At 43.9% G+C, this 21,152-nt stretch overlaps 1 protein-coding gene across 2 annotated transcripts; it reads right to left on the bottom strand.

Moving 5' to 3' along the window:
- Positions 1–10,791: 10,791 nt before the first annotated feature.
- PCDH18 (protocadherin 18) lies at positions 10,792–20,337 on the bottom strand. Of its 2 annotated transcripts, none has more exons than XM_037397726.1 (4): positions 17,514–20,018; positions 16,535–16,623; positions 16,236–16,399; positions 10,792–11,961 (listed from the first exon to the last, which is right to left on the bottom strand). In XM_037397726.1, exons 1-4 carry the CDS (start codon positions 20,016–20,018, stop codon positions 11,285–11,287), a joined length of 3,435 nt encoding a protein of 1,144 aa, XP_037253623.1. In that variant the 3' UTR covers positions 10,792–11,284. The 2 variants fall into 2 exon arrangements, with proteins under 2 accessions (XP_037253623.1, XP_037253633.1); XM_037397736.1 differs by having other exon boundaries at positions 11,285–11,961; positions 16,535–16,620; positions 17,514–20,337.
- Between the last annotated feature and the right edge of the window lie 815 nt (positions 20,338–21,152).

Below are 21,152 nucleotides of genomic sequence, written 5' to 3'. Positions count from 1 at the left end.
GATTAATGTGATTAAACCTCCTCATGGGTCACAGAGTAATTTACTAAAGCTATAGAGAGGAATACTGGGAGGGGCTAGGAGCCCTCCCAGGGCATCAAGACCAGACAGCCATCGCAGGGAGGTTGGAATAAGACAGGCAAATCAATTCTACTGCACTGCAACTGGAATCTTTCTTCTAAATAATCTCTACTGAAATAAGTATTCTAAACTGAGGTAAAAAAAGCAAGGATGATTATGTTGTCTCCAACAACCCTCACAAAAAAATGTTTGCATTTTTATGGACCTGGAGAGATACCTCTGCCTACTCTCCGTTATTTCTGCTTTCAGCTATTGTTCCTTCAAAGAATGCTTTATGGGAAGATACCATTAAACTGCACAACACTACCACACATATAACATTGCTGCTAATGCTCTTTAGAAGTAATCTATCATAGGTTATTTAGTTTCACTGGTCTTGTACAATGAGTCTCACGCTCAACATTTAACTGAATTGCCCAAAGACACTCTTCCAACCATATGTAATGTACAGTAAATAATTCTTCTGTAAATTGTCTGGGAACATACTGCAGAACAATTCTCAAGAGAAAAAGTAGGGCTGAAATATTTTCTCATGCACCTTCTGTCCGGGTGACATTCCCATCCTGTTCCAGATTTGCCCCCAGCATGACCGAGCTGACACTACCCTTTTGCACCCATGTTTGTTTGTGTTTGCCTCCCGTTGATATTTATAAGCTGTTTCCGATACCCTCACAGCAGCATCATCTTAATTTTGGCAGAGGTTTCTGTGTGTTCATGTTCCAAGGGGGATGGAGAGCACACAAACTGTCTCCAAATTGAAGGAATCAATTTTCATTTCTGAGATCAGACAGGCTTTCATTTACTGCCTATTGACTCCATAGAGAGACAATAATAATGTTGCTGCTCTCAGTCAAAAAGACCATTACCGAGGACAATGCACTTTGTCAAGAAAGAAGCCAGACCTCCCTTTCCCCGGACCACTCTTCGCACCCAGAGTTACAAGATGGGCTCTCTCCAGAAGCACCATTTGCTACCTGGCCAGCTCAGTCAGAGCCCCAGGGCATAAAGAGGGTACAAATCTTTTTGGATATCCATCCAACAAGCAAAGAGAAAATGAGGGAGTGTGCACAAACCTTCTCTGGAGACCCACTGCATCCGTGGGTGGAGGAGCTGGCAAAGCCAGCCGCTCTCACCCCGCCAGCCTGAGGAGTCCCCATATGTTTGGCTGCCACCCATGCAGCCAACAGTCCTTGGAATGAGGCACCAAATACATCCGGACTCCTCTCGCTAGTGCTGACGGACATCCCGCCTTGCCAAGCTTCAAATGGACCATACTAGAGCTGCGGGGCTCGGTGAATCGGCACTGCATTAACAGTCTGCCCCAGTCCTCAGCCAGGTCACGCCCAGTAAGGCAACGGACACCCAGCAAGATTCACCACTCAAATTTCTGGATAAATCCTCTGGGTCAGGTGCTGTGCTGGACTCAGTGGATTTATCCAGAAAGGCATATCTGATGTCCAGTTAAGCACCCCCAGGCAGGCTCAATACCTTCCCTGGGGTATTTGAACTGTTTGCACAGTACTGAAGCACTGTTAGGGCAGAGCCCTGTTACTCTCCAAGGAGCCTCCAGATCATCTCCCTACCCTTCCTTTTTCTTGGAAATCTGGGATAAGAATTGAAGGACAATAAGTGGTTTTGCTCCGTTTTAAAATAGCAACAGTGCCTTTTGGGAGGCTTCCCTTGAGTTTCAGGAAAACAACATCCTTATCCTTTCACATGCTGACCAAACGTGGATGATACGTGGCCGGCCATTCTGCTGCAGTTTCATTTCGAACTAAACGTTACCAATGAGAACTTACTCTTAAACACAACAGTCTTTCAGAAGTTGTTAGTCAAGGTGATGATACCAAAGATGGGTTGTAAGTAGATGAAAACACTACAAACACTCAAAAACCTACACAAATGGTTTGCCATATTTGACCTTTGGTCTTTTCAGTAAAACTTATGTGCCTGCACTAGGTTTGTGCCCAACTCAAAAAGAGTAGCAACTCCCATGTTTACGAATGTGTTTTTCTTTCAGGATCTGTTTATATTTCAATCTTTAAAAGCCCACTAAATTTACTTGCAGAACAGTAATGCATTCCACAGAGATTCTCATTCTACATTTGAATTGATCGAATTCCATCTAGAATCTCAGGAATTAAGCCATCGAAGAACCCCAGAGCATGCACAGGCACTCAAGAACACAATTCCCCTCCCCGCCCTTCAGTTTTCATTTGAGTAAGGTCTACATGGATACAAGTGGCTATGCTTCATATTTTAACTTCTGAAGTTCCATTGCAGTTTAATTGCCAAGTAATCCTGTTGGCTCCTTTCTGACACATTTTTAATACATGCTTTTTTTTCCTTTTTTGCCTAAATCTTATATTTTAAGTTTGTAGTCAATGACATGTGCATACCTTTTCAATAAAGGGTTTCCCTGTGGTATGAAGGAATGAGGTAATTTACACTAATACATGCAAAAATGCAGAACTACATATGCTAACAAAACTTCACCGTCACTCCACGCAGCTAACCTGAACTGCTGTGTATTCTGAGTGTTTTGCCATAGACTTTTGTGAACGACGCTGAAGTCCGTGTTGAGTAATACAGAGCATCAGAATGTGCTATTGCTGTCCACCCACGCTGGCAGAAAGCTACTGAGTTTTCAGTTGTTTACAAATGTTTTCAGTGATAAATCTCTTCGCTATTTCCCATGTGAAGTTACGCACTCCAAACATGTGCAGCATATGCTTTGCTGCTCCAAGTGCTGCAGGAGGTGAGAACCAGAGACACCTGAATTTTGTTTGTGCTTCAATGTACACATCTACACTTGTGGTTTTGTTTCACAGGTTTATAAAATCATAAGGCATGATTATGATAGCCTAAGTTGGTTCCTTAAAGCAGTGCAAACACCATCCATCTGTTGCAGCACTGAAACGGTAATGTCTGAATTATATTGTCTTTCTAAAAGATTTTAGGTATAAGTTGCAGGACGCTCTATAGAGCCAGGGCAGACATAAGCTTCCACCACAAAAAAACCCAAATCCAAACCTGAGAATGTATTTTAATATCACCCACTGATTTTTTGAAAAGATGATAAATAGGTCACTTCTCCACAAACATTTTCTAGTCTGGATACAAATCAACATGTTCTTTTCAGTTAGGTGACATGATTATCTTAATATTTTAAGAAAGCCAGATGGGTCAAAATAAGCCCAGGTGGTCTCAAGCCTGCCAATTTACCAAGCTTATGTTTTCATTTTATTTGAATAAAAAATGCCCATCATTCTTTATCAGAGGTACACTAAGCTGCCACGGTTGTTTGTCATCATTTGTATAAAAGCCAACCGGGTTACCTGTCAGTTTGAAAATATCGTGGATAATAGGCATTACTTGAAGCAGCACAGGGCTGATTAACAAGAAAATTGGAATTTTTTTTAACCTGTTCCTTTCCTTTTCTTCTTGCACAGTACTATATTAATTTGGAAATGGATTTTTTCCACACACTATCATACACAGGTAGTACATTCAGCTCATTAGACCACAAGATTCTAGCAGTTAGCTTAATCCAGGACATCAGAATTCAGTCTCTCTTACTACCCTATCCAGGATTAAATAGAAGGAGCCTGTTCATGATCCATCTGTACATGTAAAACTGACTACCAGGCTCACACGTGCTTCCCTTTCCATTTCAACCATGTTTTATAGCAAAGCACTTTTAAACATGTAACAGGTCTGTTTATGTGTAGAGAGCAACCATTTTATTTCAAGACCAGACAGAGCCCATGAAAAGGAGACACAAACACAATCCTCTCTCATCTAGACTTTGCTTATTTTCCTCATCTTAGCTACTTTTTCTGTATGTAACAGTAATCGGATAGTCTGAATTCTCCTTCTGAAATCTAAATATAATCATTGCTGAAGTCTTATCTTTTAAAGAGATAAAGACACAAAGTTACACCAAGTTATTACAGCCACAGTTCCATGTGACTCATTTTCCACACACAGCAGCAGGAACGCTCCCTTTTAAAGGCATAATTCATGGTTTCTACTTCATATCACCACAGTGACCCTAGGACACTGTCTCACCAGCTGGAAACTAATCTTGCCAAACAGGTAAATATTGCAATTCAAAAATCCCATTTTTGCACTGAATAATTTAGCACATCCATATTTGCTGTAAAAACTCTGTGGACTTTACATGCAGAGAGCTCTCCTAGACTACATGGGACAGCATTAGCTTCCCTGTCCCTTTATTCCCTGCAGCTAGATTTTATCCTTTTTCTCCCTCCAGAAAAAAAAAAAGTAATCTAGCATTTCAGTGAGATGAAGAGTATTAGTATCCAAAGCAATGAGAGAAGGGAAAAAACAACAAAGGAATTATTTGAATGAAACAAATAGGAGGTAGGCTTCCTCCCACACTAATTTTCATAGCAATTTAAGGCAAAATGCACAAAAGAACATATGCACATTTTAACATAGCAGGATCCATAGTACTCACACACTTTCTGTGCAATACAGGGGAAGAAATCTGCACTAGACACGGAACACCATACCTGAACCAGTCAGTAAGAAAAGCAGATGACTGCAGTATGGATTAAACCTCCATTTTATGGGGAAAGGTCATCTTCCACAACCATATCTGAACCACTGAGGCTGTGTGTTACCAGCAAAGCAGCCCCGAAGCACCCACTTCAGAGTACGTCACCCCAACAGTCAGCACATAACAGACCCTGCAGCCTGCCCTGCACTCTGTGCTCTCAGAGCTGCTTTCTTAGCAACATTCAAACTACAGCAGTTACACGTTCCTCAGTGACCAAGTGCATTGGTCCGTAGCACCCCTGCAACCAGCCTACTATACTACACTATACTCTACTATAGCCCTACGCCCGGGGCCCACACAGGCAGCAGCATGCATGCCTGTGTGGCGAAGACCCTAGTTTTCAGCCAGATCGACTCCTTGAGCAGTTCCACACCATCTTTGTTCAAGCAACACTGGCAGCAAACAGCACAGGCAAAAATGCCCAGGGGCTGTTTGAGGAAGATGACAGGAGGGCAACATACTGGACTTGGATTAAAGGTAAAACTTCAAGGAAAAATAAGTAGTTAAAGCTAAAAGTTTTTTTTCTAAAAAAACCTCACCATAATCAATCCTATCTGCAGGACAAGAGCTTAGGACTATTCCTCCTTGCAAAATACAAGTATATGAAAGCATAGTAGGTACTTTTATCATGACCAGAGCTATACGAAACCCCAGCTTCAATTCCCTTTCTCTTCCCAGGAAGCTTCCACTAGCCTGCCATACAATTTCAATTTTTCCCATTGAAGCTGCTGTCTTTGTTTAAGATTTAAAACACATTCTTGTTTCTTTTCTCTCTGTGGCTGAAATGCGAGTTGAGGGGTGACCACCGAGAACAGCAGACAAATGCTTCCCAGCAGCACTTTCTTCTTGTATTTTCCCTGAAGTCTGGTCCTGCTTGGATGTTCAACTAGGCAAACCTCCACAACACAGAGGCCCTGAAAAGGGTTAGGCAGTGGATTGCTTGCCCCTGCCTCCTCATTTAAGCACTTGGGCATTGACAGACTTTGGTATAACCAGGTGCAAATATTTTCCACACATAGACAATTCCATGGTATTCACATGGGAACATATACAGCCAGCCATCTATATGTCAAGAGTCACTGGCAATGCTCACAGACCAAATCCATCAACCAGTAGACATCCATGCTTTGAGATTCTACATCTAGTATTTAGATTATAATAGTTATGCTAGATGAACTTACGGTTACTTAAGAGATTTTGTAGGTCTAAACCTCAGTATGCTCAAAAATATTTTTCTTCAAAAATACGTGAAGTCCCAGTCGAGTCATGTAGCTTTCTTCTGTAACTTTGTGAACTTCTGAAGCTTAACCTGGCATTCATTTGTGGTCATTACAAGGACAAAAGTCATCCAAGGAATACCTAGGTAATGTATAAGGGTTGCTCTTGGTTCATTATGTAGCGATTTCTTCTCTTGATTCTGTACTAAACTGAAGTCATGTGATGAAACTGAATACATGGTGATGCTTCAAACACTTCCTGTAAGCTGTAAAGCAGTTTGCATGGTCATTTCACTGTATTTCCCCCAGTGTCACTTGCTTAAGTGGTGCAGGAATACGTGCACTGGTTGAATTTCAGCTTAGGTTATTACCCTTTTCTGTCAGAGTTTCCCTTGAGTTTTAATTAAACAAGGCATTATTTACCAATTGTGTTGTAAATAGTTTTTATAGTACAGTTTAAAATGTTCCTGTGTGCCTCTAAAGAGAGGATCTTTTTTCAGTAGTGGGTTAAATGATCCCAGTATATATAGATATATAAATTTAAAAACTTCAGTCATTTATGGTTTTACAGCTTGGAGGATGTAAAGTGCGACAGGGTTGCTAGTAATGAATGTTTTTTTTATTGATTGAAGTTACAATATTATTGCTTCCTTTTTTTGTTTATATAAGCTACATTATAGAGTATGTTGCTAGGCAAGTTTACACATCAGATTTTCTTCACAAATTCAGATTATTTTTTTTAAACACAGATTGCAGGCTGCTTATCCTAGTCCAGGTGCTGCAGTGTGGAAAGTTTGGTTCATATACGCAGCTGACAATCAAGGTTTTCAAGTCTTTAATCTTTGGAAACATCTGACAGTCTCTGCAGGTTGCAGAGAAGAGGAGGAAATTAAGTTTCCTGGTATTTTCGATGAATTTCAATTTTTCATTAAAAAAAGATAGGAAACTGTAAAGGTTAAATATTTTGTGGTAGCTTTTGTTTGCTTTCTATCGCTGTTCTTACACTAAGTAACTATAAACACAACCGGGTGTAGAATGCAAAGACATTGACAGCCACATCCTCCACATCCTCTCAACGTGTTTACCCTAATGGACACCGACTAGCAAAGTGCAATGCAGTGGTTACAGAAATACTTTAAACACAAATTAAATAAGTGGTCAAACAACCCACTGTTTCCGATCATTATTTCAATGCATTTTTGAGTTTACCCATTTCAGAAATTACTAAAAATGAAAGCGTACATGGAGTCTGGAGAAAAGTAACAGCTGAGCATCCATTAATTGAGCTTTGTATCTGTTCAAAAGTCATGCTAATTTAATCAATGCTAGCAATAACATCCCCCCAACACACAGTATTAACCAGTACTTTGGGAATTAGTATTTGCCAATTTTCATTACTTTCTGCTATGATACCAAGAAGCAAAACTTTTTGTCTTCAAGGATAAAACTCTGCCAAGCATTTACAGAAGTGCTAGCACCCTAGTGTTCTGGACATGATAATCATGCTCATGTTTGGTGCTTAAATTACAGCATGAACCTCAAACCCACTATTAGCTGTTAAAATGTAGCAAATGCAGTGTTTCAGGCTTTGTGAGTCAGGTTTTGGGGGTTTTTTTGTTGTTGTTGTTTCCCTCCCCAAATCTGTGTAATAGCAATTTTTCCTGTCCTTGACACAGAAGAGATTTGCTGCTAGGGTTTTTATGTATGTGTGTACACACAGGCACGCATAGACACATATATAAGATTTCTCTCACTTATAAAGGAAGCCTGAGAAAAACAGGAACGCTAAACAGAGGAAGATTAAGATAGATTTTCCCCTCATTTACCACAATCTACAGATCTTTTAGCAAGCTTCCCATCAATAATAAATGCAGCTCAAACTCTGACGTGTTTCAGATATAATCTAAGTAAACATTTTTGCTCCTGGAGACTGGTCTTGTAACTGGTCTCTTTACATGATAAGATTCTTGAGCAATGCACATACCAAATGCTATTACTGTGTGTTGGTACAGAAATCCCCTCTAGGAAAACCGTATGTATTTTATGATATTTGGATGCCTAGTGCTACCAGAGAAATTCATTGCAATCTATTTTTGCTAGAAAGCCCCTTCTGCAAACAATGGCTCTTTAAATCATTGAGACTATCCATGTGACATGGGCCAGTGGGCATAAACTGATTTAAGGATTTTAAATTTAAAACAGGTTGGTAATCCCTAGTGGATGATGGGACTGTAAAAATAGAGCTTATCACGCTGCTCTGCAAGTCTGTAGACAGCGCAAACCAGTCTGAGCCTGAAGGGCTAATATTGCCTCTTCTAGAAGTAGAAGCAATACCTATCTGCATTTATTTACAAAGGAGGAATCTGCTCTACTTGAGGGGGAATCTCATCCTCAGCTGCCGATTCCATTAACAGACAGCGTTTGATCCATGTCAATAGAACACTAAAATAATTTCCAGGTTTAATAGCTGGGCACATCAACCTGCCACCACCCCATACAGTCCCCAGTAAAAGGCAGGGGGTGTGGAGCTTACAATTACCCATGGAAAAATTGGGGCAAGAAAGGATTTGAGGAATGCATTAACTAGATGCAGCTGAAGAGGTAGAAACTTGGAATTTCAGTCATAGGCAATGCTACTGGGACACCACATACTTAATAAACAGAGAAGTATAACCATAGGCTGCGCAGGGTTGTGGACAAGGCTGACTTAAAGGAAGCAGACTCAGAGAGCTGAGAAGGAGAATGAGATGGGGGGCAAAGGGCGGAGGGAAAGAGATTGGAGAACAGGACCAAAACTGGATACTGACAAAGAGGGAAACGGAAAGGAGGGGAGGCTGCAATGAGACAGAAACAACCTAGCGAAGGAGGAAGCCGTGTCATTGTGAATTTCAGGGCTCAGTAGGGTTGCTACAGCATCTAAACTGGTTTCACAGTCAACCTGCCCTGGCTGATAGGGGCAAGACTTGGGATGAACTGGGGCATGTGGGACTGTCAGGGAGCACCAAGAGCAGGGCTGCTGCAGGGAGTGGGGCAGGAGAAACACCAGGAGCTGAGAGCAATCCCAACACAGGCAGTACCCTCAGTGACAAAGTGCCACCCTACAGTACCTGAATGCAGCAGGTTGAGCCAGGTGCCATCAACAGCCTCCAATGCAGCAAGACAACCAGGGTGATGGTCTATCCAAGGACTCCTTCCAGCAACAGCTGGACGCAGAGTTGGAGGCTCTGCCATAAAGTCCCAGATCCAGCCAGGAGGAAGAGTAGGGACCAACATTCATACAACAGCTGAATACCCCAGGCTGAGCTTAAATGAGCTCCTGAGCCCTTGGGGTGAGGGCAAGTGGGAGGGTGGGACCCAGGTGAGGCTGGCTGGGGCCATTAAAACCTGTTAGTGGGGTGGAAGGGGGAAAAACAGAGGTCTTCAAATATTTGATAAATGAGATGTTAATGTTATAACTTCTTCCTTTCAGTAAGACACATTAGCTCAATGAAACTGAGATCTTACTCGCACTCAAAGGTGCTGTGACAGCTCTCAAAAACAGAAACAGAACCTCCATGTTTAGAGGATCTTCTTGTACCAATGCTAATAAGCCAGTTCCCTCAAATGTGTAAGTCATGCTGACAAAATGACATTTTGATAGTTCCACCTGCTAATACAGATACTCGGTTAGAAATCTGAGGTCCTGGTATTTCTAACCAGCATGGCTACATTTAGGAACTCCTGAAATGTAAATAAGGTGAGAATCTCCCCTTTATTCAGGTGTCAACAAATGTCTACAGGTCTACAAATGTTCACCTGCAGCACTGGGAAACCAATAAGGAGATTAAAGTTTCCTTATACACAGACCAAACAAATAAAGCTTATACACGCAATGAAATTCTGCCTTTTTTTTTTAAGGTAACATTAAACAGGATTTTTCTGTATCTACCATTAACAAGTATTCTATAGGGTACTTTACAAGTGCAATTCTCCAAAATAAAGGTTATGTGCCAGTTCTTCTGCTCAGGTTCACTTGGATTATTTCAACAGTTTTTCACACTTCTGGTAAAAAATACACTCTATGACAAATATGCATCTGCAGATCTGAATGAGAGCCCACAATACCAGTTTTTCTGGCCATCTCTTAATAACTTAACACTCTCCTGTAATGAACACCAGGAGTCCAGAACCTACCCGTGTTTCTCAACTGTAAGATTGGTTTGTTCAGTATTGCAAAAATCTCCCTGTGTAAGACAGACTAACCAAAAATACTTTTGAAAAAAAAGGAACTAAAAGGACCACACTGACTTTTATCTGAGAAATAGTAGTTACAACACACACACACACGCACGCACACACGCACGCACAGGCATGGCACCACTGTGGAAGTATGGAATTCAGCGAGAGCCAATGTACCTGCAGGATAGCTCTTTCCTAGGAAATTAAGCATTTCTGTACTACTTTGCAAATACAGGATACGCACACTTACAACAGAGGCAAAATATAGCTATAATCAGCCACTTTCCTGGGAGATGCAACATTCCTTTTATTTTGGTGTTATTTACAAGGATAAAGCAGTCAATCGCAATTTTTTATTTACATAAATTGAGAATTCAGCTTGAGGTCAGAAAAGCTGATTTTATTGCTGTCTTTCAAGTATACACCACTCACTTCAACTGGTTTTGCAGCATAACAACAGCAAATTTATTTTTTTTTTTTCCAGAAATAACATTGGAAGTCCCATCATGGAATTCCACAATTTGTTCACTTGGGAAAACACCTACCTGTAAAAGAGAAGAAGACCCCAGCCGGCAATAACCCATTAATTAAATGGGAAAATGACTCTATAGACCAAAAGCATCAAAAGAAAAAGGACATTTTAGGTTTCATGGGAGTTGACAACTCTTTTATTACAAGAATGAAACGTTGCAAGAAGGTGTTGGATCATTTATTGAAACTAACATTTGCATAATTTTTCAGTGGTTTGCATTTGTATTTGTAACATTTGAGACTTAAAAGAAATAAGGGAAAGCAATATCCCTCCTTTTTTTCTTTTTTTTCTTTTTTTTTTTTTAACATGCCCGTGTGGCAAGAATGCTGTAAATTTGACAAGGGTGGTACCATCTATATACATTTAGGAAAACATGCTTGCTGTGGGTGTACAAAAATAAAATTTATTTGTTAAATTACACATAAATATAAGGTACAAATGTATTTTTAAAATACAGATAAAGATAATCACACTTGCATTGTGTACATATGAAAATACAGTATTTTAATATTCAACATACACAGACACATTTATGATAAATGCAACTAGTTGGCAATGCCAGTTCTTCTCAGTCTGTTTTTTGTCCTTTTCTTTCGCCCCCCCCCCCCCCCTTCCAGTTTTCCATAAATATGGAAAAAAAGGCTTTTGAAACAATTAGTTCTGCCGGACATCTTGCAGCAGCTTGTTAATTTCTGCCACCAGCTCACTGGCATCCATGAGTTCGTGTTTACCATCACTGAGGTGGTTGAGCACATTGTCAAAATCATCTTCCTCGTAATTCTCTGGGATCTCCTCCATGGCTGGCAGCCACTTGGAGGAAGGCTGCGCGCTCGAGTGAGTCCCCATAGTGGGCCCGTTGTTGGCAGGATTTTGGAAATGTGTGCTGGCTGCCCAGGCTGCCACCCCCTGCGGATAATTTACAGTCTTGGCTGGCAAATGTCCCTTCCTGCGCTCCAACGAGTTGGAGCGATCCATCTCATTGCACTCCGCGTAGGCATCTAGCGAGGGAGGCAGCAGGCGCTGGAAGACACTGCTCATTTCAGAAAGGAGAGAGGAGGTACAGGTGTCCCCTGAATCCTCCTTGCTCTGGCAGTCTTTACCAAACGTGGAAAAGCTCTTCTTTTTCTCACTGGCGTCAGCAGGCTGCGCATCTTCCTCAAGGCCCTGCTGCTGCTGCTGCTGCAGCTGCAGCTGCTGCTGGGGTGACTGGAACTCCTCTCCAGGGATGAACATGTTACTTCTGTAGTCAGAGGAGGGAGAGGGCAACGGTGGCATCCAGCACTGGTCAGAGTGCCCCAGAACCCTGCACTCCTCCGTGCACAGTCGCATCGCTGCAAGAGAGAAAAGAGGAGAGTGAGCACCCGCCTCCTGCTGCAGGTAGCACTGAGCATTGGCAGGGGCTAACACAGGGACCCCACTTCTCCAGAGATCTTAGAATCCGGTGGTTGGGTTCACCTCCTGTGTGTAGGAAATGGCAAATACAAATAGTCTGGATCTAAATATACTCACATTGCCGAATGGTCTCAAAAAATGGGAGCGATAAATGCAGAATATGTATGACAGTAATGGAATCTCTTAACTAGGGCTGCAGATAAACATGTAAATCCTAGGTGGAAAACAAGTATTCGTGACTTAAAGCCATTTGTTCCCTTTGTACAGTGCTGTTTCATTCAAATAACTAACTAACTAAATAAATAAATAGAAGCGTTTCTACCTCCAAGCATTTACTTAAGTTTTACTGAAGTCTTCCACATGCAATTAGAGAAGCATATAAGTGTAATAAAGTGGGAATAAACGGACAGGGGAAATCAAGAAGAATGAACTGTCATGTGCAGAGGGATCTCCCTCTTCAGTAACACATCTTCTGATCAGACAGCGAGGGGTATGTTGAATATTGCCTTTTTAGCTGAATCACCTAAATTTTAGCCAGTTATCAGAACACCTAGGGTTTAATTCACACCCCGTGTGACTCCAGTGTTTATACTGGAGTTACCCTGAGATGCACTTGCAGCTCTGTAGCTCAGGTAACTGGAATGTGCTGGCTCAGGCGCTGGCACAAGGGGGCCTCTGACCCACAGGGTGGGCATCCGGAAGGGCTGAAGAGCAGAAGACAACAGAGCCACTCTTTCAGCTGCCTGGTTTTAGTGGTGTCTCTCAGGGAGAAACAATATGATGGGGCAAGTGACTGCACCCCTGGGAGCTACGCTGGTCTGAACTGGTCCATGGAGGGGCACTGCAAGAGTCCTCTGCAAACACCTGAAGAGGTCTGGGTGTGCAAAGACGGATGTGCCAGGAGAGAGGCTAAATTTTCCTCTCCAAAGGGAACTGATTCTGTAGGACTCAAAGCCTTGGCTCAGGCTGGGCACTGCCTGGGTACCTGGCAGACCTGCTGGAAAAGGCCTAGGTGCTGCAGCAGCACTGACTTGAGCTGGAGTCACATACTTCAGAATAAAGTTTTCAGAAATGCCAAGCTCTTTGCATTATGCATGTTCTAGCCGTAAGAAACTTTTGCACTAATCCCCTGTGAATCAACAGTTAGATTAGCCCACACAGTATAGTTTCTTCTTCTTTCCCTTTATATACTGAATACATAAGAAATGTTTGCAGTTACGCCCTGTAAATTTCCCTCATTTCTCATCACATTTCCCACCTGGCTCTGGATCCACTCAGTTTATCAAAAAATCTTTTTGCAGTGGTGTAAAGAGAACGTATTTCAGCTTAGGACGTACCAGTGACTGACAAAGTCCTACTCTCATACTGTCAGCAGTATTTACCTCTGCGCTTTATGCAGCCTTTCATATTGTTCCCTTTCCTAATGCCCTTTCCTTTTCTCCGAGTATAAACTTTCGCTGTGAAAGTGAGAGAGTTCATACGCAAGAGTATGAACTTCTTCAAGAACACAGGCTCTAGCTGCAGGCTGAATATCGCACAAGCTACTGCAGATGGCCTGCTGATCCAGGGAGCTGCAAGCAAACACCAACACCTAGAAAATACCAGTGGCTGAAGTCTGGATATGAGCGACTGAAACGCCTTCACGCGCTTTGCTCCCACCTATGAAAAGCACACCTGTCCTGTTCTACAGAAAACGCCTAAGAGTTAGAAAGGAGCAGAGATAGCGAAGTGATCCATGGTGCTTGGACGAGCTCTCAACTCATCCCAGAAGATGAGGATTACTTTTCTAATTAAGAAGACTCCTGTAAATTAATGAGAGGCTTTCAATGGTCTAGTATTTCATTACTAGTGAGCACTGCCTTATTGTGAGTTTTGTTACTGATGTTGTCAGGATTGGTTTTGGTATAAAATAATGAATTCTGACATTCCTGAACATAAGATCAAAAGATACTCTGAGCAAACTGAACGGTGTCATAGTCTATCCTTAAATCAGCAATAAATAAAAGAAAAACCCAGATGCACAACAGCATTTTATTTCTTTTAGCCAGAACGTAAAGCTTATTGGTGAAGATTTAAAGTGAGAGAGAAAAAGAAACAAGTCTTTCAAGGGTAGTTATTGACCTTTCTGTTCATGTCATTTTCGAAGTTTTGGGGGACTGACACCATTCCTTTCCAGTTCCACCTTAAAGGGACAAACTGGAAGAACTTTCTCACAGCATTTTGTCTGTGTCCAGACTGACAATGCAGAAACCTTTCAAAATGGAGAACAGGAAACCTGTAGGAAGTTTTCTTTTCCTTTTCATTTGTTTGGATTGCCAATCAGTTCAGGTCTCATCTGAACAGGTTCATCACACTTATCTGATAGATTAAGACCACGTGTAGCGGCAAACAGACATCTGGGTGAACTTAAATGCCTGTCTTGATAGCCCAACCCAGTTCTGTCTGCACTCAGCAGGAGTTTTCCTCACTTTGAATGTGATTAGCCGGGTGCTTTTGGAAATCCTACCCGTTGGCTTCCTGTTTAGAGACCCAAGTGCAACAGCTTAAAACGAATCACGAATCACGGGCACTTCAGCCAGCCAAGAGGGCAGCCCCCCCTGCCTGCTGGCAGCCCCCAGCTGCCCGCCGGGAAGGGGACAAGCTCTGCCTTGGCAGCAGCGGGGCTGGATGCCAGTGCAAACATCATTGCACTTGAAGTTCTCCTGGCAACTGAGAGCTCCAGCAGATCCCTCCCTGGCTCTTTGCTAACCACAGGAGTGAATGAGACATGCCTCGTGCTAGCTGGCAGAGGAATACGTAGCAGGAGCTGGGGGAGATGAGGATAAAAATATATTAGGGCTCCAGATTTAGGTTAAAGGTTTGGAAAAAATAGTAACTTTTCAAGACCTCCAGTTTTGAACCATTAAGTGTAGAAGACTAGTTAGAGGAGGCAGGTGAATGGCTGGGTAGGTGACACAAGACCTAGCCTGAAGCAAAATACACAAAGCAATTTTTAAAGTAAAAATGTGTAACAAGAACAAATCAGACTTTTGGGGTTTACTCTTGCCTAGCATAACAGCATATTTCCCAGGGTAAAACACACCAAGGCCAGTGTGTAACAACAATAAGCTGCATAGTAATAACTTGAGAACTTTTGGGTCATTGAAAACTGGTGTTTTCCATGGCAGCAGAGAGAATGAGCTGCAGCAGTGCATCTCCTCTCCTCCAGCCCTGGGCAACACACGGGGGTTGCTTTAGGAGGGAGTACATGCTGCACTGCCCCACAAAGCAATGTGCCCCACGTATGAAGTGATTTTACTTAACTTCTTAAGTTTACACTCTTGGTTCAGTGAACCATATTGAAATTACCCAGCCCTGTTGGTTATACTGAGAAAACTAAGTATGATGTGAAATAATTACAAGACCTAGGGTACAACCAGTGGCTGTATAATTACTAAAGTAATTACAAAATCCTCATATCGGTACTTAGCATGATTTCCCATAGACTCCTTTATTCAACTTATAACTGGGCTTAAATTTAAAAGTGGTACTTCATACAGATGAATATGGATGTATATGTCCATCTTCCCTTCACTCGCCCTTTTCCAGCTTTTTCCTTTTCTGCCCTCTGTCCCTGAATTGTACCTCTTAAGCTCTTTCTTCTAGAAATCAGGGTCGAAAGATTTAAATTCTGGGATATATTTTGATCCTTCTCTTGCCACTCAAGTTCATTTTTCGCTAGGAGAAAAATACACTTTTCTTTCCTCTCCATCCACATTTCTAGACTACCCTCACAATTCATTTCTGAATGGCAGAAGTTTGTATCCTATGGATCAAACCCTGTGTGGAAAATGTATCTCCCAAATTATAGTTCAGTGTATTTTTAACAAACCACAACTGCCTGGCTTTGCAAAAACATCCACCCAGTCATTAGAAGTCTAAGGACATGGAGCAGATCGTGCTTTTGGGGGGAATCTGGAGCCAGCTTAGGATGATATGAATAACAGAAAAAAAATGTAGTCATTGCTCTAGGCTGACCTTCAGTTGTGAGTGAGGTTTCATTTTGCTAGATATGTGAAGGCTTCAGCTCAGTATTTATCATGAAGCAGAGTAAAAAGGAAGGAAACACAGGGCTTGAAAGCTAAAGAACTTTTGCTTTCTTAGTAGCAGCTTTATCAAAGTGACAGCCAGGCAGCACTGTAAATAAACCGGTCAGCTTCCATTGTGCTCTCACCTGCAGGAATTCTCCCATCTGTAAGGAAAAGGTCACTGAATCCTTCCCCAAGAAGTCTGTCAATTGGAGACTCTCTCCCCAAATCATAATCACTGTCTCCAGCTTCACTGTCACCTCGGCCACTGTCTTTCAAGCTGAATTTATCCATATCTTGTAGGGCATACCTGTAAAGAGAATTGTGGCGATTGTGGAATTAGATTATGTCATGTACCTTATATTCCACTTTTTGATTAAAGAGACATGTCTGTATTTTCTGGTACACATGCATGCATATGTAGCAGAACAGTTCAGATCCTTACCTGTAGCTTCTGGAATACTTGTTTCCTCGAAAACTTGGCCTTGGTTGATACTGGCCCTGGTGGAGCATCGAGAGAAGCTGAGAAACCTGCTAAAGAAAGGGTGAAAAGACTGATTCCATGAAATGAAATGAAGTTTCTAGTTGTAAAACCACTAATTCACTTCTCAGGTTTGTTTGTAGGGAGGTTTGGCATTTTTTTCTCCTTTAAAGTTTAATTAAATCAAATTCCTGCACATATATAATGCAGTACAACACACTATTTTGTACTGTAGCGTCTGCCACAGGAAACATCTAAAGACTTTGTACAATGAGGAAATGCACTGCTGTTCATTAGCCTCTGAACTCATAATAATTAATTCATTAACAAGTTAAACAAGTAATTAAACAGAGCCGGAGTTTTGTTTTGTTTTAATAGATCAGAACCAACCCTTTACCATTCCAGGCTCCTAGTTCAAAACAAAATGCCATCGCTCTGCATGTAAAGAGTTACCAGGATGCAGCTCTCATTTAAGCTACGCTCATATATTACAATAGCTGTACTTAAACTGTGTCTGTGTTTAACCTTTTAGTTCTCCATCCCCATTAACGAAAGACTTTCCTGCATCGTTTCTCTGTAGAAATACTTGGGCACTTCTTAAACGGAGCCATACAGAGGGAAAAGGAAGGGAAGGCAGGGAGGAAAGGGCACTAAACCAGAGCAGAGTACTGTCAATTGCACTCCACTGTTTCGACCTTACCGGGAAGAACCCAGAAATAACGTTACTAATAACAGATTTAATCCTATTCCCCGTGGTAATGGCTTCAGTTGATATTGTGAGTAAAACTGCAAAGCTGTGACATCTAAAAAGAAATCCATAGCACGTTCTCACTAGGCAGAGACCCACTTGCCTGCTGCTCTCCCAGGCTGCACGCAGAGCACCTCCATGCTCCCAAGGGAACGCATGAGTGAACGTGTGTGTACACCATGGTATGGACCTTACCTCAACAGCCGGAGTAGCGTGGGTGAGTTCCAGCGAGAAGTTTTCAGGCACGTGGTTAGAGGAGATTGTCACCAGGCTGTTCAGCGATTGGTGGCTGTGGTGGCTCTGCCGGCTGCTCATCTGTCCCCTTTCCAGGGTCGGAGATGGCGACGGAGAAGCTCTGTGGTGAGATCTGATGGGCAAAGTGCCATTAACTGTTGGCACTAACGTAATGTCCCCTTTGTGGATCTGTCGTGAGGGTCGTTTTGGGTGGTGCTGGTAGGTCGACTCCGCCACGCGACAGTTGTAGGATCTGGTGTCCTTCTTCTCCCGATTACATCTTGTAGCAAAGATAACCATAATGACCAACAACACAGCACATATCGATCCTAAGGATATAATGGTTATCATGGAGACATCCAGGGAGGGCTGGCTCACCAAAGTTGCTTCTGTGCTTGCAAATGAATAAACATACTCAAAAACGGTGCATTTCAGAAGTGCTTTAGTACTAAGCTGAGGGCTGCCTTTATCCTGGACTATCACAAAAAACTCCCATTGTTTTGCTGGCACTGATTCTATGCTCACATTGATAGAGATGTCACAAGTTTTGGGATCCATCACAAAGATGCTGTTTTCCTTGTCAGCGGCTATGGAGCAGCTGAGCTCAGAGTTCATACCAGAGTCTCTATCCGTGGCCCTTACCCTGGTGACAAGAAAGCCAATGCCAGCATCTTTAGGGATGGAGATTTCTGCTGTGCTGTTGCGTAGCACTGGCCCCACAATGACGGGAGCGTTGTCATTTTCGTCGATGACGGTCAGTACAACCGTGGTATTACTAACAAGCTGCTGACTCCCTCCATCCCTAGCTTGAACCACAAAGGCAATTTGATTTACTTCTTCATGGTCAAAGGTTCGCAGGGCATAGATCGCCCCATTGGAGGGATCGATGGTCACATAGGTTGTTACAGAACTTCCCAAAATATAGCTCTCCAAAATGGTGTACGTCACCTGCCCGTTGTCACCTAGATCTGGGTCTGTGGCTGTGACTGACGTGATGTACGCTCCCGGAGAGTTATTTTCCAAGATAACAACTTCGTATCTGTTTGTCTGGAAGCGGGGAGGGTTGTCATTTTCATCACTGATTTGGACAGTAAAGTGTTTCACTGTGGAAAGACTTGGCGTTCCCTTGTCCTCCGCTATTACAGTCAAGCTGTATTCAGATCTCTTTTCCCTATCTAGAGTGGCATTAGTCAAGATTAAATAGTTATTTTCATAAGTCTTTTGGAGTTTAAAGTGGCCATGTCCATGGAGCTTGCAAACTATCTCTCCATTCATACCAGAGTCCTTGTCTTGCACTCTGACCAGGGCCACGAAAGTGTCCAAGGGTGACCCTTCAGAAACGTAGGCTATCTCTTCTTTCTCTGGGGACATCAGGTTTAAGTTAATTTCAGGTCTGTTGTCATTCACATCCACAACTTTAATTATGATTTTGCAATGAGCTGGAATAGAATTCGGCCCCAAATCTTGAGCCTGAGCATCAATTTCATAGGATTTGGTTGCTTCATAGTCCACTTGCTTCAGGAGGGTCAGGTGCCCTCTTTCTGAATCTACCTTAAAAGTCTCTACAATTTTGGCAGAAACATGACTACTGAAGGAGTACACGACTTTACCGTTAGCGCCCTCATCTGGGTCAGTGGCATTGAGGTCTATGAGCAAAGTCCCGATGGGTGAGTTTTCTAGGAGCTGGATTATATAGGACTGCTGCTCGAAAACCGGGCTGTTGTCATTAGAATCAGAAATGCTTATTTTCAGGAGGGATGAGCCGGATCTCTGAGGCACCCCTTTATCTGAGGCAGTGAGCTGGAGTTCATAACTTGACTTCAACTCCCGGTCCAGCTCTCTGACCACAATCAGCTCCGCATACTTAGCACCATCGGTCCTGGTTCGCACCTCAATGCTAAAAAAATCATTTGTAGAAAGGGAGTAAGTGTGAAGGGAGTTATCCCCTACATCTGGATCAAAAGCGCTGTCCAAAGGGATCCGGGTTCCTACGGCTGCGCTCTCTGATATTTCGATCGGGATGAGAGCTCTGGAAAACTGGGGAGAGTTGTCGTTAATATCCAGCACTTCAACTTCAACATGGAAAAGCTGCAGATGTTCAGTGGGCAGAGTGATCACATCAAACTCGATGGAGCAGTTTAAGTTTTTCTGGCAGAGTTGCTCCCGATCAATTTTAGCCCCTATGCTGATCTCTCCGTTATCCTCGCGGACTACGAGCAAGGGAGAATTCCCCCTCTGCATGGCTCGAAACCGAACCGAGGAAGGGTTAGGCATTTTTAATAAAACATCAGCTACATCCTCCGACAGTCTCGCAATTACTGATCCAACTCTCTGCTCCTCATAAATCCTGTATTTCAAATTCCTGCCGAGCGCAGCCTTATTGAAAGATATTATCATCAGTGCAAAAATGAATATAAAGTGCATTTTACTGCCGAGCCGGTGCATTGGTAAGTTTCTGCAATTCATTTCTCCCAGCAAGTTACAAAGCAATTATTTCGACTTCCTCCGGTACCTTAACCCCAGCGCGCATCTGGTCCGTGCAAACTTGAAAACGCCTCTCCTAGCCAGCCGAGCGTTAATCTCTCACCAGATCAGAAAACTTTTTTTTTTTTTCTTGGTTATATACACACCGTGCCGGGACATCCAGATACCATCCGCACGCAATCCGCGCCCGCTCATGGGACTCGCCGCTCCGCTGGCGGGGCCAGGGCAGGGCGCTCCGCTCCCGCTCCCGCTGCCGCCAGCCGGGCCGCCGCCGCCACCGGGCTCCGCCGCCGGGCTCCGCCGCTCCCGCCGCGCCGCGCTGCGCTCGCCGCCCCTCGCCCCGCCGGACTGCCCGCCCCGCTCGGCGGCTCCAGCCTAAAACCCGCCGCCACCGCGCCCCAGCCCCCCCCAGACAAAGCCCCGGCCCGGCATGTGCCGCGCCGGCCCAGCCAATCAGCCCGCCGCCCGCCGGGGCCGCCGCGGCGCCCGCACCCAGCGCGCCGGGAGGGGCTGGGGGGGGGGGGGGGCTCCTCCTCCGCCGGCCCTGCCCGCCCTGCCGAGGCGGGGGGGCAGCGGCTGAAGGGCAACTTTAACTCGGTGCAAGGCCCCCCCTCCCCCCAGCACTTTCGAGCGGCTTTTTGAGGGTTTAATTCCTCCCCTTCCTGCCGCGAAAAAATGCGATCGCGCTCCTCATTGACATACTTTTAGGTTCCCTTGCTTAACTAACCGGGTTCTGTTCGGCGCGCCGGCTTAGTAAAGGGGCGGGGGACACACACACACACGTCCCTGTCACCGTGCCTCAGCAGCGGCTGCTGGCGCTGCCGCACCTATTACCTGCCGTGCTCAGCACCGCGGAGCCCGCTCCGCTGCCCCGCACCTCTCCCGCCTCCGCGCCAAGTCCGGAACACTTCGCACCCCCCTGCCCTTCCCCCGGCTCCCGCTCGCCGCGGTTCTGTCCTCGGCGCAGCTGCGTTTGCCTCAGCCTGGGTCTTCTGTGTGTGCCCCTGCCTCCGTGCGTGTGCCTGGGCTCATTTTACGGGGCTCTTCCAGCGGTTCTCCAGAGGATCTTTTTCGCCCTGGTTGAAAAAGCACTTCGTGCTTCACCGTGACGATTTG

This window comes from Falco rusticolus, chromosome 1 (assembly GCF_015220075.1).
Source record: "Falco rusticolus isolate bFalRus1 chromosome 1, bFalRus1.pri, whole genome shotgun sequence".
Lineage (NCBI taxonomy): Eukaryota > Metazoa > Chordata > Aves > Falconiformes > Falconidae > Falco > Falco rusticolus.
This window is presented reverse-complemented; position numbering and strand designations above follow the sequence as displayed.

Coding starts and splice junctions, on each gene's coding strand:
- PCDH18 (XM_037397726.1), bottom strand. CDS start 20,018: ATGAATTGCAGAAACTTACCAATGCACCGGCTCGGCAGTAAAATGCAC. Junction 16,624..17,513: donor ACGCTACTCCGGCTGTTGAG/GTAAGGTCCATA, acceptor CCCTTTCTTTAG/CAGGTTTCTCAGCTTCTCTC. Junction 11,962..16,235: donor AGATGGGAGAATTCCTGCAG/GTGAGAGCACAA, acceptor TCTCTCTTGCAG/CGATGCGACTGTGCACGGAG.